The sequence below is a fragment of the Monopterus albus genome, unplaced genomic scaffold, assembly GCF_001952655.1.
Source record: "Monopterus albus unplaced genomic scaffold, M_albus_1.0 scaffold127.1, whole genome shotgun sequence".
NCBI lineage: Eukaryota > Metazoa > Chordata > Actinopteri > Synbranchiformes > Synbranchidae > Monopterus > Monopterus albus.
Window position 1 is genome coordinate 1,913,825 of NW_018128007.1, and position 4,294 is coordinate 1,918,118.

The 4,294-nt window shown below is 40.4% G+C and overlaps 1 protein-coding gene across 1 annotated transcript in view; it reads left to right on the forward strand.

Moving 5' to 3' along the window:
• The window catches only part of cmip (c-Maf inducing protein), a 56,877-nt gene extending 52,583 nt beyond the window's left edge, over window positions 1-4,294 (forward strand). The window contains exons 19-21 of the mRNA XM_020612657.1: window positions 832-937; window positions 1,149-1,219; window positions 3,870-4,294. Of these exons, the coding sequence (XP_020468313.1) occupies window positions 832-937; window positions 1,149-1,219; window positions 3,870-3,923 (231 nt within the window). The 3' untranslated portion in view covers window positions 3,924-4,294. The remainder of the gene's footprint in view (window positions 1-831; window positions 938-1,148; window positions 1,220-3,869) is intronic.

Consider the following 4,294-nt stretch of genomic DNA (forward strand, 5'->3'; position numbering starts at 1 on the left):
ACTTATTGGGTCTCCCTGTTGCACATCTCTCCTCAGCTTTCCACAGTAACTGAGAGTGTGTTAAATAAATCAAAATGATAATACAAATAAAACCCTCTTATTACCTGTGTGAAACACAATTGAACCAGTACATCCACTTATTGGGTCTCCCTGTTGCACATCTGAAGGGCAAAAAAGGTGACAACAGACTCCATGTGAGACCTTCGATGCGCTTCAACCTAGCTAAAACATTGCAACCAGCGCTAGTTTGCACGTTAATAAAGTGGTGTACTTCACACAGGACAGAACGATTTTCACACACTTAGCAACAATGCAATAGAGAACAATGGCTTATAACTCTGTACCACAACAGTCTGAACAGTAAAGTGTGGTTTTCATGGAAATAAAACACTTAAAATTACAAGAACACAGTATACATGTCACCTCTCCTCAACTTTCCACAGTAACTGAGGAGGACCGCGAAAAAACAGGAAACAACATAACGGGACAATGGCCTTCAAAATAAAACTCCTGACCAACAAAACCATTCAAGTCAATATGTTTGTGCAAAAATATTAGACACCATTACATGAAACGAAGAACTTTAGTGAAATAAATGCACCGCCTGGACAGCTCAAGAATAAAAGTGGGCGTTAACCTCCCAAAATAAAATAATATGCACATGTAATATTTTGAGAATGTTCACTTTTCACATTCATCTGCTACACACACACTGGAGAGAATAATACTGGCTCAGCCACCAACAGCCGCACACATAGTGGCTAGTGATCCCATAAATGTTTATAATGTCTAATGTCTGTCCTTTTGTCTTTGTATTGTTTCACCCTTCAGTTTGGAGATGCGGGGCTGAGGTTGTTATCTGAGCATCTGGCCTGTCTTCAGGTTTTGAACCTGTGTGAGACTCCTGTCACTGATGCTGGTCTGCTGGCTCTCAGTTGTAAGAAAACACACAAAATGAATCATGATGTTGTAGAAAGTAGTTTTATTATGCAGAAACCGAGACTGAGCAACAGCAAGACTGACTAGGAGATGTGTTACAGTGATAGAAAGGCAAAGCTACAAGGATATGCTAGAGTTAACATGTTCAGTAAGTCAGTTGTTTGTGTGGAAGCTAACTGTAGCCAGTTTGTACTGTCTGCCTTTTTCAGCCATGAAGAGTCTGTGCAGTCTGAATATGAACAGCACCAAGCTCACAGCAGACACGTATGAGGACCTCAAGGTACCGTAACACTGCCAGACGACTCATCCTGACTGCTAATCAACCATTTTCACCAGAATGACCTAAAAATAGACATCACTATTTATTTAGATCTCTTTTTTGCTACACCCCAACACAATCTGCATTCATATTTTTAAATGTGCTTTATGTTGTCAGGTTTTCATGTATTAACTGGTGAAAAGTCGCACTGTCATCTGGAGTTTATAGAAAATACCGGAAATCATTGCCAAAGCATTTTAGTGTCTTTCAGCTGATTGTTTTAGTTTTTCAACCCACTGATCTGGTTCAGTGTTACTGCTGTCAACAGTCTTGTTTTGGGCAGTGGCAGGCAGCTGTTTTCCATGAAAAGCTCTGATACTCTCCCTGTAAACTACCGGCCCATCAGTAGAAGGCAGACACATAAAGTTAGCAGTGAACGTAACGAAGCATTTAGCAGCCAAACAACCAGACAGTTTCTAGGCAGCCACACTTCAAATGATAATGTTACTCTTTGTCTGCTGGGTTTTTAAATAGTTGGTTGTTTTGGGTTTTTTTTTTAATTCAGGGGTGGATCTGAAAAATTTTGGCACTCCCTATTTTCCAGGCCAGGGTTCCCTCTCCTACCAAGACAAATCGTGCCAAATACTCCACAACAACGCAACCGGAGAAATGAATGCAAATATAATGCTGCACACATGATAGAAAATAAAGCAGCAGAAGAATGTTAGTTGTATTTAAGGCAACAGTTTGTCATTGATTTTAATTTTTCAATCATTAATGTTTAATAATAAGCCCGAAGCCTGTTTGGGGGATTTAAATCGACGGCGCCTCCCCGAAATAAAATGTGTATATCTCCGCAACCACACGGTGTATTTGGTTACTCTTGGTGTCAAACGAAAGGGAACACTGGTGGGATTTATCAGGAGGTGTAAATACCATTCGATGTTTTATTTTGGAAAGTAAATAAAGATGGAACACGGCACAGTTGGAGCTGGCCATCTCCTCATCGTGGACCAATGGCAGTCGAAAAGACCACACCATAAGGGCAGGGGGGGTTTCTGGCCAGCACCAATGTAAACCTGTTTCTATCCAGCCAGAATCCCCCTAACTTAGAAATAATGGTATTTTCCAAACAGACGCCATTTTTTGAGTCAGGAAATGCAGTGTTTGCGTCGGAAAAACTTATTTTTCTACATAAAAACATCAAAGGTAAGATGAGAAATTTCGCTGTACTTTTCGCGAATCGATGTTTGTTGTTGAAGTTTGTTGGCTTGTATCTCTGTAACGCTTTTACGTAGCGTTTTTACCGATGCATTTATGGAATCTGTGCAGTGTAGGCTTTGTTTTGAGCCGTGGCGGTGTTTTGATGGATTATAGTCTGTAAAATATTACAAAATATGAATCGTATGCCTGGCAGAACGCCCCCTAGTGGACATGAGATGTTGCTTTATTGTGCTTTATTGCTTTTGCTGTGTTTATTGTGTGGAAAAATGGTTTATGTTGTAGCCGAGGTTTCGCTGAACATTTTGATTTATACATTGTTGGGGCTCGTCTATCACAACAAACGTAGCATTCCCATATTTTCCGTTAAGCCCGAGAGGACCCTAAATAGGGTCCTTTAAGGTTGATAGGGTTTTAACAAGCATCACATTTAGACTCTAACGAGCTGGCTAATCAGATTCTGGAGGTGGCCAGTGCCCCCCTGGCCACCCCCTGGCTCTGCCCATGGTAAAATGACAATGTGTGATGATGGTTTCTTTCAGGGCCATATCCTATATAGTTATTACCAAATTGCATAGTTTGGTAACACTTTAGTTTACAGATTTGCAATGCCCATTTTTTCCCAAATTATTTTCTTATATATTTCTTTGAAAGAACTATATAATTTTGCACTAATTATAACTAAAATTAGAGAGAGATCGGTTGGTACACTTCCAGTCATTTTTAAATGCTACGCTAACACAGACTTGAGGCTTTTATTCAAAGGACTGTAGGTGCTACACATGCAAAGTGTGAAACCTGTCTATAAACGAGCACACAGTTCAGCATATGCCAAGTATCACATTTCAAATAATAACATACATTAATACTACATATTACCTGGGGTTTAAATTGAGCAGTTGTATTTATTTGAAATTCCTCTGGAAGCCAATAATAAAGTCAAAACTCAGTGGACTGACTAAAAAACATCCAGTCTCAGAACTTTGGTACTAGTTACAGAGGAACAGAGATAAACTGCAGAACGTGAGTCTTTCAGAAAACTTTCAGGAGCTCACCAGGCTGTAGCAGACCTATAAAATAAAGCTTTACCCATGGTTCTGTAGGGAACTACTTTGAAATTAGAAGCGAATGATTTTGAAATTACAGACCTGTGAAATAAAGTGGTACTGTCCAGTATTTGGGGAGAAGACCTTATTTGTAGACTTATCCAGAGTCAGAGTTGGAACTGCAAAGCAAAGCTGGCTGCCCAGCATATGAATAAGTCTGATCCTGAATTTTTGGACTCTTGATGGGACTTGACTAGCAGTTTCCACCAGCTCCCAGTCTTTGTTTTCAGCTAGGTAATCATTAGAAGTCTCAGTTCTAATCTGACTCAGTCCTTTACCCCAGGTAAAGGGCGCTTTTTCCAAAATGTGCTCATGCTGTTTCTTTTTGTTGTTTTTTTTTGCAGGCCAAACTGCCAAACCTGAAAGACGTTGATGTGCGGTACACAGAGGCCTGGTGATCAACCTCACCAGACACATGTAGAAACATGTGCACACACTGCACACAAGCTCAGATGTGTAACATGAAAATTGTGTGGAGACATCCATCTCCACCGTTGCCATCATTAGACCAGGAACTCTTGACATCATCCCAGCATGACGATCACTGAACACAAGATCTCTGACACGTTGTTCAGCTAGTGTCAGAGTCGCTTTTTTCTAAACGAGAAATTTTCACGGACCTTATTGCTTCCTTTACTTCTGTCGCCAATGTTCCAAGGACCTTGTTTTACAGCATAATCAGGACATGCAAGGACATGTTGTGACTATACTGGGACTCTGCTTTCTCTGCTCTGTCTTTCACATATGGCCTCTCAGTTTTCATGTTTAG